This window comes from Acinonyx jubatus, chromosome D1, assembly GCF_027475565.1.
Source record: "Acinonyx jubatus isolate Ajub_Pintada_27869175 chromosome D1, VMU_Ajub_asm_v1.0, whole genome shotgun sequence".
NCBI lineage: Eukaryota > Metazoa > Chordata > Mammalia > Carnivora > Felidae > Acinonyx > Acinonyx jubatus.
In genome coordinates this window covers 54,058,138-54,077,360 of record NC_069390.1, presented here as the reverse complement: position 1 = coordinate 54,077,360, position 19,223 = coordinate 54,058,138, and the positions used below count along the sequence as shown (strand labels likewise).

Sequence of the window (19,223 nt, the reverse complement as noted above, 5' to 3'; positions counted from 1 at the left end):
GCCAGATACAGGATGAAGCAGCAGCTCCCCCAGATGGTACCGCTCATGTTTCTAGGAAAACCCAGACGGTTTGCTTTGACAGGGGAATTCGTTCTCACTACGCAGACTGTTGTTTTCCTTCCCCATTCTTTGTTGGTGAGTCGGCTTTGTCTGTTGTGGATTGCAATCCTGTTGATGACAGAGATTAGGTAGATTTGTAAGACTCCTCTGTGTGTGTGTCTATATATGTGTATGTGTCTTTATGTGCCTTTGTGTTTGTTTCTTTGTATGTGTGTGTACATCATTTTATGCCTTTTTGTATTTGTGTGTGTCTTTTTGTATTTAGATGTGTCTGTGTGTATGACAAGAAGTGGAGGGAGGGGAGGGGTGCCTGGGTGGCTCCATTGGTTAAGTGTCTGACTCTCAATTTCAGCTCAGGTCGTGATCTCACACTTCCTGAGATTGAGCCCCTTGTTGGGCTGTGCGCTGACAGGTAGGAACCTGCTTGTGACTCTCTCTCTCCATCTCTCTCTCTCTGCCCCTCCCTGACCTCTCAAAATAAATAAACTAAAAAAAAAAAAAAAAAAAAAAAAAGACAGAGGGAGGGAGGAAACCAAGCTGAGGAAATAGGACTTGAGAGAAAGCCCATAAGCCAGGTCAAGGATCAAAGAGAAGGTTAGGAACAAATGGTTAGGCAACAGTACAGTATGCGGGACCTGGAGATAAAAACAGAGTTAAAGTACAATCGGGAACCCAAAGACGCTGTTAATCTAGGCTGGATCTGGACTCTGTAAAGTGGTAGGCAGAGTGCAGGGGTGGGTCATCTAGCAGCCAGAAATGGTCAAGCCAGCAGAGAGAGGACAGCCCTGCTGCAGGTATCAAGCTTCTGAATCTTCCTGTCCAAGGAGGAGTCAGCGGCTGGCTTGCAAGGCCGTCAGACCTAACTGGTGTTTGTGTTTGTTTATGCAGGTCTCTCTGTGCATGTCCGTGCATGTGTACCACATCCAGTGTCCTCTGTGGCAGTAGAAACAACGGGTTTTCAGTGCGATGTCTGATCCACCTGAGGACTCATGACCCCCCATCATTTGTTCTCATGTCCTCCCCTACTGCCCCTTCTTTCTCTTTTTCTCTCTTCCTTCTCCAAGCGTATTTTGTGTCTGCTGTCTCCTGGACGCTGGAGATGCAAAGACTTTCTACCTGCAAAGAGCTCATATAACTAGTGAGGCAGAAGAACATATGTGTCCTAATAGGTGTTGTGATGAGGGATTGGTACTGCATGCTCTGGAATTTTAAGAAAAGGGAATTTAATTCATCCTAGGATTCCAGGAAATACAACCCAGAAGAGGTAATGGCTGAGTTTAATTTTGGCAGATGAATAGGAGTTAACCTGGGACAAAGGGGAGAAAGGTATAGCAAGTGAAGGAACGTGAGTGATGTCCTTGGATCTGTGAAGTCACAGGTTCCTTTAATTCAAGCATAGAATGTCACAGTGGGACAGGGAGGGAGAGGCTGGAGATGAGTTGAAGTGGAAATGGCAGGCATTAGCCAGATTCTTAACATACTGAGGAACTTGGATTTTATCCCAAAGATGATGAACTACAAGGATTGTAAACAGAGATGGGGCTCATTCTAATTGACAGGATGTCTGGGGTGGGCTTTGCAGAGCAGGTGAAACCAGAACTTGATTGATTGATTGATTGATTGATTGATTTAAAGTTTATTTATTTATTTTGAGAGAGACAGAGATAGCACAAGTGGGGAAGGAGCAGGGGGGGGCACAAGCAGGCTTTGTGCTGCCAGTGTAGAGCCTGAGCCCGATGCGGGGCTCAAACTCATGAAACTGCAAGATCATGACCTGAGTTGAAACCGAGAGTTAGACACTTCACCTACTGGGCCACCCAGATACCCCTTGACCTTGATTTTTAAAGATGAACAGGGCTTACTGATGAAAAGAAGGAGAAGCAGAAAAGAGGAACTTATGAGTAAAGGCAGGAGGCAAAATATATGACAAGTTTGGGAGACATCAAGTAGGGAGGTGTTTAGACAAAAGTTTCTTTATAAGAAAGGGGCATCTTCAATGGCTGGTATGTGGCTCCAATAAGATAATGAATGTTAAGAATCCTTTGTAAACCATGATGCTGCATGAAAATGTCACTAGTGGTGTTGTTATCCAGCTTCTTCTCTTTCCCTTCCATGCCCGGCAACGCCAGGCTCTCCCAGGTGTAGGTCAGGTAGGTGTGAACAAGGCAGTGTGGCGCTGACTAGGTCCTCTTTCATCTCGCCACCTGGCATCTTGGGGAGGAGGAGGAGCTAAGATTAGAAGTCTCTGGGACTCAGAGGCCGGGTGCTGGAATGAGCCCTCCTGCCAAGGGACCTGGGTTCAAAATAGTCAAACATTTATGAAGCACCTCCTATGTATAGGCGCTGTGGGGGACTGTGCCTTACATGATCTCATTTTCTCCACATTGCCACTTTGAGGTCTGCATTTTATAGGCTTATGGTGACATTGTGAATAAGTAGTAGAGATGGGATTATAGTCTGTATCTGTGAGATTTTTTCCTATTTCACTTCACAAGCCTTGTGATGTCTCTGGGTGGTGAGCAATCTTGCTGATTAGTGCAGGGTGGAAAACTCTGTGGGATCTAAGGCAGTGTGGGTTTGGGAGGATTGGAGAGAGAGTTTCTGGGCTCTATGTTTGGGATTGAGCCATAGCCCCTTCCTCCACATACAACAGTGGTTCTTGCTTTCAAGGACTGACTCTCCTCTCTATATCTGTCTTACCTTGGTGCTTTCCACAGGTCTGATTAATCTCTGTGTCCTTGGATCCCAGCACAAGGAATGTCACAGAGTCATGCCCAGTAAATGGCTGGTTGGGCAAATGAATGAATAAATGCCTCCTTTTTTGTTTTGTTTTGTTTTTTTAAGTTTATTTACTTTGAGAGTGAGAGTGCAGTGCAAGCAAGGGAGGGGCAGAGAGAGAAGGAGAGGGAGAGAATCCCAAGTAGGCTCTGCACTGTCAGCACGGATCCGAATGTGGGGTTTGAACTCATGAACTGGGAGATCATGACCTGAGCCAAAATCAAGAGTCAGATGTTTAACCTACTGAGCCACCCAGGCGCCCCATGAATAAATGCCTCTTAATAAAGGCTTCTAGAACCCCTAATGTCTTCACTACTCCCTCTGCCTTCTCTTGTGGTACTGTGATGCCCTAATAGATTTTGTTCTTAAGGACAGTTTTGTTTTTGTTTTTGTTTTGGTATTATTGTTTGACACATAAGCCTAAATTCTCCCTTTTACAGTTGATTAGGAGCCAGAATGTTGTTAAAGAGGAACACGAATTTGTCTTGCTGTTTTTTTTTTTTTTTTTAAGTTAGCTCTACACCCAGTCTGGGGCTTGAACTCTTAACCCCAAGATCAAGTTGCATGCTTGACTGACTGAGCCAGCCAGGTGCCCCCATTTTACTCCTTTATATTCTCTGTTCCCAAGCCTTTCTCCCTATCCTCTCACTGCCTAAAGGCAAGTGGGATTTAAAAGGGACACATGGTGAACCCTCAACTCTTTTGTCAGGTGTTCTATTTTGGAAATGGAGTCCAGGAGGTTTTCCTGCTATTAAGTGCTTGGCTGGATGCATGTCTGAGAATCTTGGAAAGCCATGCCTAGGGATAGCAGTATGGAGAAGAGACTGAGAGAGGAATCAAAGTTGATTCTTCTTTATGGGAATTTTAAGGGAGAGAGAGTTCCTTAATACCTGAAGCTGTAATAGAGGGAGTAGGTGCTAGTCCAGGGATCAGCAAACTATGACCCCTTTCCTGTTTTTTGTACAGTCTATAAACTAACAATAGCTTTTACATTTTTAAATAGTTGGGGGGAAATCCAAAGAAGAGTTTTGTGACATGTGAAATTTACATAAATTCAAATTTCAGTGTCCATAAATATAAAGTTTTATTGGTTCAGAGCTACTCTTACTCATTTACATATTGTCTATGACTATTTTCACTCAAGAACAGAGTTGAGCAGTTGTAACAGAGACCGTATGGTCTATGAAGTCTAAAATATTTACTGCCTGGTTCTTTACAGAAAAAAAATTGCCTGGTCTCTGGTTTAACCCATCAAGTTTTTAAAAACAGATTTATTAACATATAATGCATATACCATATAATTTACCCATTTAAAGCATACGATTCAATGGTTATGAGTATATTCATAGATATGTGCAGCCATTGCCACAGTCAATTTTAGAAACTTTTCATCACCTCAAAGAGAAACCTTCATATACTTTGGCTATTGTTCCCCTATCTTCCTATTCCTCACAGCCCTAAGCAACTACTAATCAACTTTATGTATTTATATATTTGCCTATACTGGAAATTTCCTACAAATGGAATCACATAATATGTGGTCCTTTGTGACTGGCTTATTTCATTCACCTAGTGTAAGGTTTTCAAGGTTCATCCATGTTGTAGTACACGTTAGAACTCTATTCCTTTCTATGGCTGAATAATATTCTATTGTATAGGCACACTACATTTTGCTTTTTCCCTCATCAGATGATGGACATTTATTATGCTTTTACCTTTTGGTTGTTATGAAAAATGCTGCTATCAATATGTACAAGTTTTTGTGGGCATGGGTTTTTATTTCTCTTGGGTATATACCTAGGAGTGTAATTACTGGGTCATATGGTAACTTGGTGTTTACCTGTCTGAGGAACTGCCAGACTGTTTTCCAAGGTGGCTGAACTATTTTACATTCATGCCAACAATGTGTGAACATTTTGATTTCCCCATATCCTTACCGACACTTGTTATTGGCTATTTTTTAATTACAGCCATCCTTGTGGATGTTAAATAATATTTATTACGGTTTTGGTTTGCATGACTAATGATGTCAAATATCTTTTCAAGTGGTTATTGACCATTTGTGTATCTTCTTTGGAGAAATGTTTTATTCCTGTCCTTTGGCCATTTTTTAATTGGGCTGTTTGTCTTTTTACTATTGAGTTGTTAAAGTTCTTATATCCTAGATATATACAAGTCTCTTATCAGATACATCATTTGCAATATTTTCTCCCAGTCTGGAGGTTGACCTTTCGCTTTCTTTTAAAAAAAAAAATGTTAATGTTTGTTTATTTTTTGAGAGAGAGAGAGAGAGAGAGGGCGTGCGCGCATGAGTGGGGGAGGGGCAGAGAGAGAGGGAGACGCAGAATCCGAAGCGGGCTCCAGGCTCGGAGCTGTCCGCACAGAGCCCGACGTGGGGCTCGAACTCACTGACCTCGAGATCATGACCTGAGCATGCTTAACCAGCTGAGCCTCCCAGGCGCCCCTACCTTTCACTTTCTTGATGATGATCTCTGAAGCACAGATGTTTTTCATTTTGATGATGTCCAGTTTATTTGTTTATATTTGTCAATGCTCAGGCTTTTGATGTCCTAAGAATCCATTGTCAGATCCAACATCATATTTTTCCTTGTATTTTCTTCTAAGAATTTTAAAGGCATCTGAAGCTTAACATGCCCCAAACTGGATTCTAAGTATCACCTCATCTAAAACCTACTCTACCCGCAGCCTTCCTCATTTCAGTTGAAGGCAACTCCATTGTTTCAGTTGCCTGGGCCAAAAATTATCCAGCCATAATTTCTTTGACTACTTTTTTTCCTGCTCCTTTCTCCTTATTGTCTCCTTTTGATTTCCCCATTATGCATATGAGTTTAATGGTGTACCACGTTTCTCTGAGATGGTTTGTTTTTCTTCATTCTTTTTTCTCTTTGTTTTTTGGATTATATAATCTCTTTCAATCTCTCTTCAAATTTGCTAATTCTGTCTTTTGCTGGTTCAGATCTCCTATTGAGCCCCCTCTCCTGAAATTTTCATTTTAGTTATTGTACTTTTCAACTTCACAACATCCATTTGGTTCTCTTTTGTAGTTTATATTTATTGATATTCTTTATTTGGTGTAACATTGTCATCACACATTCCTTTAGTATTTGAACATGTTTATAATGGCTTCTTTGAAGACTTTTTCTGCTGAATCTGAAATTTGGTTGCTCTCACAGTTTTCTTTGCGTGTGTTTTTTTCTGGTGTCATACTTGCCTATTACTTTGTATGTCTCATATATTTTTGTTGGAAACTGGATGTTTCTGTGATATATTGTAGCGACTCTGGGTATTGGTCCAACCCCCTCTGGGCCTTGTCATTATTTGCTTGTTTATTTGTTTGGTGGCTGGCAAGATCATTTTAGTGGTCCATTACCACCCTCACTCCCTACTCCCCTATACTGTGTGAAGCCTCTCATGTTGCTCCTCAGAGCTTTAGATATGGCCATGGTCACCTTTGGATGACAGTGGTTTGGGCAGGGCTCTCATTGACTCTGTCTTTTTCTGGCCACATTCAGGTGTTAAGTTCCATTAGTTGTCATCTGATTACTCTGTTGTTTTCAGCAATGCTCTGGGCATAAATTTGCTCTGATCCAATCATATTGGGACTCCTCTGAAAGGATAGTTCCTGAGATAAGTGTTTGAGATTTGTTCTTACCCCAGGAGGGCTCTTCCTAGCCCTCTCCCCAGTTCCCACCAGCAAATTCTCCAGCCTACAGTTAGCTTCTATCTCTAATCATCCACCAATCTCCTCTCAAATGCCTTTTTACTACAGCTTTCACTGTGTTTGAGAATGCTCTTGGTCTTGAACTCCTTCACATTCTGTTGCAAACAAAATAATTTCCTTTGGGAAGAGGTTTGAAACTCTGTGTAAGCCTGCTCCCCACCCAGGCAAAATCTCTGAGCCATGATTCTAGAGCTGGAGGTGGGGATAATGATGTGCTTCTCTTTGAGTGATACATCGACTTTAGGAGCTGAGCACTCAGCGGAGGTGTGGCAGTAGCTTCAGGCTGGCTTGGCTTGCCTCTCCCAGAGGATAATTGCTGTCTTATAAGCCAGGGCCCCAGCGTCCTCAGTGACTCTGCATCCAAGGTGAAGTCCCTGCTTCATGAGTGGGCCTGGGTGGAAGAAGGGGGGCCCACTTCTTAGTTGGACTCACCTAGAACATAGCCTTAACAACAGGTAACTGGAGGCAGGATGAAATATGCTGATATCCTGCCTTCTGTCAGGCAGATAGCCTTCCAGTTAGGAGCCTGGGGAACAGAGAACCCTGTTCTTGGCTGCTCTAGTCTGGAGTGGAGTTCCTGTTTTACCAATTTGGAAGTGGGGAGGGAGAGAGGGAGCAGGTGTTAATTCAGGTACTATACAGTCTCACAGTTCTTACTGAGTTTTAGTAGATATTCTTGAGCAAATGTTTCTTCATTTGCTGTCTGCTCTTAGGACTATTCCCAGAGACTTTAAACAGTGCTTTAAAAAAATAATTTTCACTGTTTCACTGGAGAGTGGGTCCATGGAGCTTCTCATACTGTCAAGCCAGAAGTCCCCTCTAATTCATCAATTTTCAAAAACATGCATACCCATAATGTATTCTGTCTGGGGCTGTGTATTCATTCTCTGAAAATATGGCAGTATTGACCTCAATTAAGAAGATGATCCCTTTTCTCTGGGGAAATATTTTTAAATTAGTGACCTATTTCTGTCCTCCTTTCATAAGACAAAGATTCCCCAGCGAGTAGTTCTTGGCTAGCTTGTATACTTTGGTCCCAAAAGTCTCCCAGTCTTTGCCATTCTGGCCAGGTACCTAGAAGGCTACAACTTGAGATGCTACCTTTAGGATTTGATCTCTGTCATGTGCCCAGTGTCATGGTCTGAGGACATCAAGGATGATGATTCCATGACAAGGACTCAAACTGAGAGGGATTCTCTGTACCTGCATATGTGTTGGGTGCTGGGTGCTGGGTGCTGGATATATAGGAGTAAAAGGAAAAGCATCGTTGCTGCCTTGAAAGAAGTTCCTCTCGTGGTAGATGTAGGTAAGAATATGTCAACAGATCAGAATACTACAGTGGGATGAGTGAATGCTGTGATGGAGTCACAGAAGAGGCAGGCCTGTTAGTTATATCCACACGTAAAGTTGCTGACATGTAATTTGGGTCTGGAGAGATGACTGGAACAACTGGGAGAAGAAGGAGAGTGTTTAGGTAAGGAAATAGCATATGCAAAGACGTTAGACTGGTGAAGAGCCTGGTAACTTTCAGAGAATTTTGAGTAATTTGTTATCACTGGAGATGGCAGGAAGTGGCAGTTGATGCGGCAAAGAAGGCAGGTGGGTCTTGCATATCGTTGTGAAATTTTAATTTTAATTTTAATTGGAGTTAATGCTTTCAAAATAAGAATCATAGAGTAGGACAGAAAAGACCTTCAAGGTCAGTCGATTACAAGTGCTGCGTCTCAATTATCTCTATTGCTGATCTCTTGGCACATGGCCTTTATATAGCAAGCACTTAGGAAATATCTATCTTTTACCTCCTTCTGGGATGTCCATTACATGTGAGAGATCAGCATCACTGTAATAGTGGGCTCCGGGGTTGCACATTCTTAGTATCTTTATATTCCTTTTACAATATGTTAAATATATTCATATTTAAGAGAGAGCTTCATTCACACATAGAAGAGCATATTTTGTGCCAGGCACTGTTCTGAGTTTGATATGTGAATTAATTCATTTGTAATACCCTCAACATGAGGGTATTATGAAGTTTTGTACTACTGTTACTCCTATTTTACAAATGATGTGCATGATACACTCAAAGTGATAGAACTGGGATTCAAAACCCAGGCAGCCTGGCTCTAGAATAAAGCTCTGAACCATCATCCTACACTGAATCCAAGCCAGTGTAAGTAACCCCCTGGCCCCTAGCTGAATATCTGTATTTTAGATTGGCTGACAATTTGGGGACCTTTTTCTTTCTTTTGTGTAGGGGACAAAAGACACATTGACTAGTTATGGTAAGCTAAGCACCCTGCTGGGTGTTGTAGGGTGAGAGACATTTATTCACTTATTTTTTTTTAAGTTTTTATTTTATTTTTTAAAGTTTATTTATTTATTTTGAGAGAGATGGAGACAGTGCAAGTGGGGGAGGGCAGAGAGAGAGTGAGAGACAGAAACGCAAGCAAGATCCACACTGCTAGCTGTGGAGCCCAGCATAGGGCCTGAACCCACAAACCACGAGATCATGACCTGAGCCAAAACCAAGATTCGGACACTTGATCGACTGCGCCACTCAGGTGCCCCTAAAGATTTTGTTATGTTATGTTATGTTATGTTATGTTATGTTATGTTATGTTATGTTATTTATAAATATTTACTTTTGAGAGAGAAAGAAGACAGAGCATGAGTTGGGGAGGGGCAGAGAGAGAAGGAGACACAGGATCTGAAGCAGGCTGCAGGCTCTGAGCTGTGAGCACAGAGCCTGATGTGGGGCTTGAACCCATGAACCGAGATCATGACCTGAGCTGAAGTCTGCCGCTTAACTGACTAAGCCACCTAGGTGCCCCAAGATTTTATTTTTAAGTAATCTCTACACCCAGTGTCAGGCTCAAACTCACAACCCCAAGACCAAGAGTCTCATGCTCCTCTGACTGAGCCAGCCAGATGCTCCTCATTCAGTTATTTAATAGCCACATACCCTGCTGTGTGCCAGGCCCCATGCTTGGAGGTGGGCTTATGAAGCTAAATTAATTATTTGTTTAGGTGTTCCAGAGAATGTGTAAGACATTGGTTAGAGATAAATGACAAATAAAACATAGTTTCTATATTTGAGTTGCTTAGGGATAGCAAGGAGGAGGGTAATTAAATAGTAATTATAGTGTAATGGGATAAGTACTGCCATAGATATATACCCTGAGAACTAAGAGAACAAAGAGAGTAGGGCAATTAACTTGCTTGGGTGAGGTCTGGAAAACTTCACAGAGGCAGTGGCTTTTTCTTTAGCAGATAAAGACAGGGAGAAAATATTTTAAATGGAGCACCTTGTGTAAAGGCTTAGAGTTATACTGAGCATGGTTTGTTCAAGGAGCCTGTAGTAGCTGGATGTATCTAGAGCAAATGTTAGCAAACATTTTCTATAAAGGACCACACAGTCAATATTTTAGGCTTTGTTGGCCATACAGTCTCTGTCACAGCAACTCAGCTCTGCTTTTGTAACATGAAAACAGCTATAGGCAGTACATAAATAAATGACTGTAGCTATGTTTCAGTAAAGCTTTATTTATAAAAAGAAGCAGCAAGCTGGATTTGGTCCATGGCCATAGTTTCTTGACTCCTTGTCTGAAGTGTAGGTGCCTGGTAGGGAGGGAAGATGGCCAGGAGGCTGCCTGGGAAGCTAGTCTATGACTAGATTGTAAAAAGCCTTGAATGTGAGGCCAAGAAGCTGGGGCTTTATTCTGTAGGTGATGGGGAGCCATGAAATTTTAAGTAGTTTTAAAGTTGGTATACTTTATGGATTTGTACTTTACAAAGGTCATTCTGGTGACTAATATGGTGGATGGAGTGGCAGAAGTGAGACTAGATGTACAAAGGTGAGTGAGAAGTGACTCTCATCTCCCTGCCCTTGGCAATAGCTTCTGATCTCACTGGGGACAGATACTTCATCTATGAGACATCCAAGTCCCAGCACTTTGTACAAATGGCATTTAGAGCTATTGTAGCTAAAATGCGGGTCCTTGGTGGACATTGAAGAGATGAACGAGAGTTGGGAAGCATCTTAGATCTGGGGCATGTGTCTTGAGGGTTATAAATACTGCGTGTGGGGAGCGGTGAGTGAGAGTGGAGGTGGTGAGGTTTGGTCTGGGAGATGTGGAAGGTGAACAGTCGGAAATGAAGTTGGAAATGGGAGGAAGGAGTAATTGGTTCTAAGGAAATACCCAGGAGACCTGCCTGGACCCCTGTGCCCAGAGATGCACTGCTCTGCTTCTAGCTTTACATCAGTGACTTCTACTCACTGATGAAGCTGGCTGGGCCTGTTTTGTTGGGAATTCTACAGAGATGTTTCCCCTCCTGTCCACTCTCACCCACATCTCTTTACTCCTGCTTCACTTGGGGTGGGGATGGGGTTGCATTCTTTGTGCCACCGCCAAAGAGATCACTTTTCTGAGCTCAGAGCTAAATATACTTAGTGACAGCTGCTCCCTGCTCTTCAGATTGCTCCTGAGCTGTAGCTCTGGCCAATGCTGCATCCCCATGCTAAGGCAAGACTTGTAGGGAGCCTTCTTAGGCCTTTCTGAGAGAAGAGCTGCTTGTTCTGAGTCAGAAATAGTAAATCTTTGTTGTGGGAATCAAAAGTTGCCTCTGGGTTTGGTTTTGTTTTTGCTTTTCATTGCTCTTAAACTTCCTTTTAAACCAGACTTCAGCTATTAGCTGGCTGTGGGGTGGTGTGCAGAGTAATCTGTGGCAGTGCCTACCCCAACTGCGGTGGGCATTGGAGTTTTAGTTCAGTACAGCATTCTTGCTTGCTATGTTTGTGGCTGGATAACTGGGACCTTCATCAAAGCATAGATGGTTTGGCAGGGGGATAGACACATAATAACACTGGTAAGGGTATACACAGCACAGAAGCATCACCTTTGACGAAGAAGCTTTTTCTCTTACTTTCCATATCCTTATCTCACCCTCCTGCCAATAACAATAACTAACATTTGAGTTGTGCTCTACAATTTACAGAGAGTGCTTTTGTGTGCATCAGGAATCACAAGCTCTCTGCTCTCACGCTAGAGAGTACTTGCCTCTTCAGAAGGAGGCAGCTGATGCTCAGCTCTCACACATTGTTGCCAGGTCAGTGTGCAAACCCAGGAGTGGTGCCCTGGCGGTGGGGGTTGAGGCCCTCATGACCTCCCTCAGCACCAACTCCCCCATCTCCACGCTGCCCCAAATGACAACACACACATAATGTCCTTTGATGTGGACAGTTGATTTTTTCTTAGCTTTAAGTAAAATGTGAATAAAAACATCTTCATAAAATGTTGCATTTTGAAGTTAATTTGTAATGGACAACCTACATAAAAATGATGTGCTTGCCATGCGGACACCAGTTTATGACAGGTCCCTAAGCCACTTTTTCTCTTCCAGTCAAATTGCAGTCCTTAAGCCCTTAAAATCTAGGAACTCAGGTGTTTCTAGATCTTTAGATTTTTTTTTTTAAGGTAGACTGAAAAGCTGAACTTTCTTAATGTGAAATTTAGTTTTTAAATATGGGTTCAGTTTAGAAGATACTCTGTGGGCCACTGAAAGACAGGTGCAAAGGCAGCTTATGGACTTCTGCAAGCATGTCTCATTTACAACTTGTCACACTCAGATGAGAGGGAGGCCTAGTCCTCACTCATTTTGAGCGGGAAACAGGCTCAAACAGGCGAAATACCTTGCCCGAAAGTCACACAGGAAGTAAGGGGTCTGTTTCTATAGGTTGTGAACTCTTCCTCTTTATAGTATACTGCCTTAGCTACTCTTTTCTGCTTGTTTTAGAGAGTGTGCATGAGAGTGGGAAAGGGGCAGAGGGAGGGAGGGAGGGAGGGAGGGAGAGAGAGAGAGAGAGAGAGAGAGAGAGATTGAGAATCTTAAGCAGGCTCCAAGCTCAACGTGGAGCCTGACGCTGGGCTCAATCCCATGACCGTGGGATCATGACCTGAGCCAAAGTAAGGAGTCAGAAGCTCAACCAACTGAGCCGTGCAGGCGCCCCTGCCTTTCCTACTCTTGAGGCCTGATTGTTCCACTCAGCATCAGGCCCTTCCTTCAGGCAGAACTTCTGTCAGCGCATAGTCCTCATTTGGCACCTCTTCTTGCTGGTCTTGTTTTCCGACCCCATTCCTTCTTTGCATGGTTTGTGGCACGAATAGAGCCTGTACATGAGCCCTGTACATGCAGCTCCCCCTTACACTTTCTTCCCATGAGCTTCTCTGTTCTCCATATACCTCAGTGATCAGACTTGGCTATAAAAAGCAGTCTATTTCTTATTGGTTCCCAATAAGCAGCTGGTATGTGTCATCCAGTGGTTTCCTATAGTTAGCTGGGAATGGCAGAAAATCCCCTTCTTTGGATATTTTGGCATTTCTACTCCTAAGGCATGCACATGATGTGGGTTTCTGTAGTCTTAGATTAAGAGGGTCCGGATTAGAACCTTGGAGGACCAACACAGGGTATAGCTGTATCTGTAATCTGAGCATTACAGATTTGATTTCTTTAAAATATGTGCGAAACTTGACAACTTTTCATTATACCCACATTACTACCTCGTTTCAAGTTAGGTTTTTGCAGTAGCCACCTGACTGGTTTCCCTGCCCTTGCCTTCCTATAGTCTTCTCTCTAGCACAGCATTTGGAGCAATCCTTTAAGAGATGCACATGTGATCATGTCGCATCTCTGTTCAAAGTCCCCTAACAGCTTCCTTCTCAGAGTTGAAATCCAAGCCCATATAATGGCCTACAAGGGTGTTTATGATCTGGACCCCTGATTTCTTCCCTGGATTTGTCTATCACTAGTCACCACCTCTCTCATTTCTCTCAGCCACACTGGCCTCCTCACTGTTCCTTGAACAAGCAGAGCATGTTCTTGCTTCAGGGCCTTTGCATTTGCCATTCCTATTCTTGAGATACTCTTGTCCCGGTTATTCTGCTTGCCTTTCTCCAACATCTCCTTCAGGTATATGTACCTCCTTAATGAAACCTTCCTTGACTCCTCTAAAATGACAAGCCACCAATACCAGTACTCTTGGCATTCCATATTCCTCTTTCCTGCTTTCTCTTACCCAAAGAGGATATTAGCTCAGTGAGGATAAAGATCTGTATCTGTTTTGTTTACTACTCACTGAATTTCTTGTGCCTGGAACTATGCCTGGTACTTAGAAATCTTATGTTTGTTGACTAAGTGAATTAATGAATTTCTGTCCCCAGACTGGCTGTCTGACTACTTGTGACTGTGTCCCCCCTGAGATGTCCCAGTGTCTGTTGTTTAAGGCTTAGTGATCTCATCACTTAGGCCTTCAGTGAGAGAAGCCTCTTAATAAGTTAATAGAATTGTTCTAAAATTAATTTTGAAAAATAAACAGCTGAGATTGACAAGAAATATTCTGAAACATAAGAGCCATGGGAAACAGGGGGTCCAGGCATTAGAAATTAATATTAAAGTACAAAATAAAACAAAAAGTATAATAAGATAGTCAAGGGCTAGCACAAAAATAGAAATATGATTGAGGTGCCTGAGTGACTCAGTCGGTTAAGTGTCTGACTGCAGCTCAGATCATGATCTCATAGTTGGCAGGTTTGAGACCCGAGTTGGGCTCTGCACAGACAGCTCAGAACCTAGAGCCTGCTTTGGATTCTGTGTCTCCTGTCTCTCTCTCTGCCCCTCCCACACCTGTGTTCTCTGTATCTCTCAAAAATAAAATAAATAGACTGAAAAAAACTAGTTAAAAAAAAGAAATATCATTTAGTGCAGAAGAATGCAGAGCCTAGAAATATACTCAACTATATATAAGGACTTAATTATTACTAAATAGCATTTTTAAAAATGAATAAAAGATAATTTATTGAATGGGGTTGGGATAACAGTGTGGCAACTTGGGAAAAATTGTTAAAATTCACAATTTACAGCATATAATGAATCAAAGGTCAGGTGCCTTAAAAGGCTGACTATTAAAAAATCATAAAAAATACTTTAATCAGTTTAGTTTTTCTAAGAATCAACAAAATCTTTTTGCTCTGGGCTTTTCACCATGCCACTTGCATAATCCTTATTAAAAAATAAATTTTCTCACCAATTACAAATAAGAGGTTGGGGAGCTGGAGAACCTAACCCTTGTTGTCAACTGAATTTAGTTGAGGCTGGAGGGCACGAAGGGCTGTCTAGCCTGTGCATGTGAGCACTGCCTTTACCTCCTTATCTCACGAGACGTCTTGACTTCCTAACACCACTCCAGCCTCTGTGGGAGTGTAGCCAGGCCACACCCAAACCACAGGTAGAAGAATGGGTTAGAGCTGCGCCGCAATAGGTGGCCATTAGCCACATGTGGTCATTTAGCTCTGCATTAATTTTTTTTTTTTTTTAAATCTTGTGTGTGTGTGTGTGTGTGTGTGTGTGTGTGTGTGTGTGTTTGTCACACTAGCCACATTATGAGTGCCCAGTGGCCACATGTGCCTAGTGGGGACTGTTTGGACAGGACAGATATTGAACATTTCCATCATTGCAGAAAGTTGTATTAGACGGTGCCATGTTATAGTTGTAGACACTTTCAAGTTCCTTGTGCCCAGCAGGCTATATTCTGACTCGGTTGAGAGTGCACCAGTGTGGACTTGCTTCAAACTTCTCTCCTGAGTCATTAAGACTTAGATGTCTTAATATCCCCAAAACCCAGGGGGAGGAAATCACCTCTTGATTATGGGTCTAGGTAATCTGTCAGTCATCTGTTTGTTTAGATAGTAACATTTACTGATGTTACGCTGGGTCAGACCCTTTCCTAGACACAAAGGGTGAGAAAAGAAGGATAAGAGACATTTCCTGAAAATCCTACTAAACTATGTTTTAAAAACATAGTGATCAAAATTGCATATTTCTTTGATGTTTGAGGCTCTAGGGAAAACCGGGATCAAGTGTTCAATCTTGTACATACTAATGAGGTTAAGAATCTGGCTGAATGAGTATCTGTGAAGTTAATTACCAGTTAAATTTCTAAAAGCTTTGATTTGTTTGGCTTTTCTTCTTTCTTATAAGGGTGTATATTATGAAAAGAAATACCAGTAATTTAAAGGACAGCGTATATAGTGCTGGGGGAAAATTTGGACTGTAAAGTCAGATATCTTGGGTTGGAATACAAATTCATCACTTGAGCAAATGTTTGAGTTACCTAATGCTGTATAATGAACTTCCCCAAAACTCGGTGGCTTCAAACAGCAACATTTATTTTGTTATTTATCTGCAATCTGGGCATCGCTCAGTAGGGACAGCTCATCTGTGTCCACTTGGCATCAGATGCAGTGACTCAAAAACTGGGGGCTGGAATCACCTGAAGTCTCAGTCACTTGTCTGAGTCCTGGGCTGGGGAGACAAACAGCTGGGCTGCTCAGATATCTGTCTATATTTCTATGTAGTCTTTCCATATGTTCTCCCCATAATGGTGACTTTGGGGGTAGCCAGGCTTCATGTATGTTAGCTCAGAGCTCTCAAGGCATGTGTCCCAAAATGGAGAAGGCCAGGTGAAATCTGTATTGCCTTTTCTAACCTACCCTTGGAAGCCACTCGACATCACTGCTGCCATATTCTGTTTGTTAGAAGATGAGTCACAAATGTCAGCCTATATTCCAGGGGAGGGGAATTCTCCTTTTGTGGGAGGATTATCATAGAATTGTGGACATATTTTAAAACCATCATAGCAAGTAATTAAACCTCTCCAAATTTAATGTGATTTGGGGGTAAGTTGCATTATCTTAGCGTAGTTCTGTTCTCGTTTGTAAAATAGGTGTGATAATTCATTGGTTGTGGGGATTAGATGAGAAAATATTGTAGAAGTTCTTGGAATATTGCTTAGTATATAAACAGGTGATCCAAAAATTGATAATTCTTTTTCCCTATCCTTCTTCCTTTTTCTAGTGTATTGAATTCCAGTTAACTATCATTTATTATCTTTCCATAATTAAAAAAATACGAGGAAGAAATTGCTTATTCTTTTTTTTTTTTTTTTCAAGTGAAACGTACAACAAAGAAGAAGAGGTAGTCTAGTTGGCAGCTAGGACATATGCACATGAAGGACATAAGAGTGATGTGGTACACTTATACATTGGGTGGATGGAATGTGCTATGGAAAGTTAGATGGCCTGTGTGGAGATCTCGGTGGGCTGATCCTAGGTATCCCTTGTGACTTGTGTGCTTTTTCCTTGCAGTTCCTGAGGGAAGACCTCAATTACCATGATCCGACAGTGAAACACAGCACCTTCCATGGGGAGGATAAGCTCATCAGTGTGGAGGACCTGTGGAAGGCATGGAAGTCTTCAGAAGGTAATAGGCAGCTTGGTTATCGATCCTAGTTGCTGGAAGGTTTAGAGAAGACAGAAGAAGATGGGCAGCAACTTGGCCTTAAAAGTACATGAGTATAAAATGCTTTGTAAAGAGCAAATTATTAAAATGGTTCTACATACAGTCACTGAATAAGACTGAATCTAGTCACCATGTTGGGAAAGGGGGAAGATGCTTCAAATAGAGTTGGAGCTGCTCTTCATTAGAATTCTAAATGGTTCTATCCTATCCCCACCCGTCTCCTTCCTACCTACCACAGTCTCTGCTGCTTCTCCAGAGGTAGGGAGCTTACTGGCCTTTTGAGGCAGCCCCTTCCTTCTATCAGTCTCTACTTGGTCTCAGCTCTGCTGAGTCCTAGATGATTCAAAGATTGGGTGGAAGTAAGATGGAATCTCCCCTGAGTCTTTTCTTTTCCAGGTTAAATAGCCAGTTTCTTTGAAGAAAACATGTTTTCTCAGCCTCTTCCTCCTCTTGGTCTCCTGCCTGTGAACATTTCTGTTAATATCTTTCTTAGATCATAGTTTTTAGAGTCAGACACAGACCTGCAGGAATGGTTTGACCAGCGCAGAGTTGAACAGGATCGCCAGCTTCTTAGTTCTGGACTCTGCACATCAGCTAATGCAGTCTGATTTGATACTGGAGCCTTCAGCACTCACATCACTCTGCTAACTCATGTTGAACTTATTAAATGAAAACTTTAGTTATTTTTCATGTATAAAATTGTTAAACCAGGACTACCATTTTTTTTCCTGAAACATTTGCTTCAGAGCTGTGAGTGAAAGAGCATATCTAATAGTGTGAAGCTTGACAAGGAAGGGAAAAACAGGGTTTTTGCGTCCTCTCCATCTCTATCTGTGGCTAGAGTGTCCTTTGATACTAACAGGATTGAAAGCGGTCTCTTTGCAGGGTCTCATAAGATAGGTCTTGATGCTAAGAAGGGTTAAACATAAGTGACCATCAGGGCCCTTCCTTTGCAGATGAGGAGCCTTAGGCCTAGATTTATAAAGTTACTTGTTCATTGTCATGCATTTAGTACATTGTAAAGCTAGGACTCAGACCTGGACCTTCTGCTCACTGGATCAAGGCTTTTCCATGCCATCTGGGTTGAAAGCGCTGGTCTGGTGGTAGAGAAAAACCAGTTTGGGTAGGAATGAGGCAGTTTTTATTTTTGTTTTAATCTTACCTAGGATTATAGAATCTTAGATCTGGAAGGGATTATCTATAAGGTAGGTTGAGAACATTAAATTTAAAACAAGAAGACCTGGGGGTGCCTGGGTGGCTCAGTCAGTTAAGCTTCCGACTCTTGGTTTCAGCTCAGGTCATAATCTCACAGCTTCGTGGGTTAGAGCCCCACATCGGGCTATGCTCGGACAGTGTGGAATCTGCTTGGGATTTTCTCTCTCTCCCTCTCTCTTTGCCCCTACCCCACTTGAGCTGACTCTGTCTCTCTCAAGATAAATAAATAAACTTACAAAAAAAAAAAAAAGCAAGAAGACCTGGATTCTAGTCCTATTTCTGGCATGGACAGGCTGATACCTCTTATTAACTCTGTGTTTTTATCAATCTAGAAGAAGCTTAAGTTAGCTTTACAGACGGCTTTCTGGAAATCTTTAAAAGCTGAGTTCCTTGTGGGGGCTTTGTTTAATAGCTCCTGAGCAACTCAGGCTGTTTACTGATGAGAAATCAAGCAGTGAAGTGATCTTTGGAATTATACTGGCACTGCCAGGAAAAATCTTCTACTCGTACTGTTTAATTTTAGTTTTCTTCTTTTTTTGTAACAACATAAGGACATGGCGCCTGGGTTTTAAGAGTGGGTTTCATAAGTGGGAACTTGGAATGAAAGATGGCAGGGAGAGCATTCCTGGCCTTCTCAAAGCTCATACACAAGTAGCTGGGAAGGGAAAGTGACCAAGAGAGGGCAGAAACAGGAGTAAATCATAATACTAAAAAGTAGCCAAGACAGTTTTCTGGTAAGAACTTTATTCCTGGACTCAGCAACTATTTGGAACACTTCCAAGTGTGTTCTAAATGACAGGAAGATGGAAGACAATGGAATGAGTTTTGAGGAGTTGGTCCCCGTTACTGATGAGCAAGGGATATTCCAGTGCACTGTGATGTAGCTCACAGCTAAGCTGAGAAGTGACATGTATGTATCATTTTAGGGTTTTCTCACTATGTGTCATGCCTGGTGGTTTGACAAGCTAAAAGTAAGAATCTTCATGGGTACTGTTCCTCCCAACAGTTTGCTTCATTATGTAGAGCAAGGCCCCTAATCTCTGGAGTGATGATTTCCAGATCTACAAAAAGCATG

At 42.2% G+C, this 19,223-nt stretch overlaps 1 protein-coding gene across 5 annotated transcripts in view; it reads left to right on the top strand.

Annotated features, from left to right (window-relative positions):
* Positions 1-19,223, top strand: part of STIM1 (stromal interaction molecule 1) — a 181,674-nt gene that overhangs the window by 111,811 nt on the left and 50,640 nt on the right. For all 5 annotated transcript variants that reach the window (XM_015062088.3, XM_015062090.3, XM_015062089.3 and 2 more), the window contains exon 3: positions 16,780-16,894. In XM_015062088.3, coding sequence (XP_014917574.3) covers positions 16,780-16,894 — 115 coding nt within the window. The remainder of the gene's footprint in view (positions 1-16,779; positions 16,895-19,223) is intronic.